This window comes from Gavialis gangeticus, unplaced genomic scaffold, assembly GCF_001723915.1.
Source record: "Gavialis gangeticus isolate Ggan-Ray unplaced genomic scaffold, GavGan_comp1, whole genome shotgun sequence".
Lineage (NCBI taxonomy): Eukaryota > Metazoa > Chordata > Crocodylia > Gavialidae > Gavialis > Gavialis gangeticus.
In genome coordinates, this window is record NW_017729033.1 from 71,540,634 (window position 1) to 71,541,102 (window position 469).

At 74.0% G+C, this 469-nt stretch overlaps 1 protein-coding gene across 1 annotated transcript in view; it reads left to right on the forward strand.

Annotated features, from left to right (window-relative positions):
• The first annotated feature begins 177 nt into the window (after positions 1-177).
• GSX2 (GS homeobox 2) overlaps positions 178-469 on the forward strand; it is a 2,382-nt gene continuing 2,090 nt past the window's right edge. Inside the window, exon 1 of the mRNA XM_019525863.1 lies at positions 178-467. Coding sequence (XP_019381408.1) covers positions 255-467 — 213 coding nt within the window. The 5' untranslated portion in view covers positions 178-254. The remainder of the gene's footprint in view (positions 468-469) is intronic.

Here is a 469-nt window from a genome sequence, read left to right on the forward strand (position 1 = left end):
CCGGCCCGGCCGCACCCCGCGCCCCCCGGGGTTTGCCCTGCCCCCCTCGGGCAGCCTATCCCGGAGCCGGGGGCAGCCGCGGAGCGGCGCGGCCCGCGGGAATCACGTGTTAAATAGTGGCTATAAAACGCCGGCGCCGGGGAGCCAGGCGGGGGACTTGAAGCCCAGCCCTCTCCGGGGACCCTTTTGTTCGGGCTCGCCGACATCAGCACCTTCCTCCGCCGGGAGCCCGGCCGGCCCGGCCCGGCCGCGCCATGTCCCGCTCCTTCTATGTGGACTCCTTGATCATCAAGGACTCGTCGAGGCCGGCGCCCGCTCTGCCCGAGCCGGGCCCGGGCCAGGACTTCCTGCTGCCCCTCGGCGTGCCCTCGCCGCTGGTCATGTCAGTGGCCGGGCCCGGCTGCCCCGCGCGCAAGAGCGGCGCCTTCTGCGTCTGCCCGCTCTGTGTCACCTCGCACCTGCACTCGGC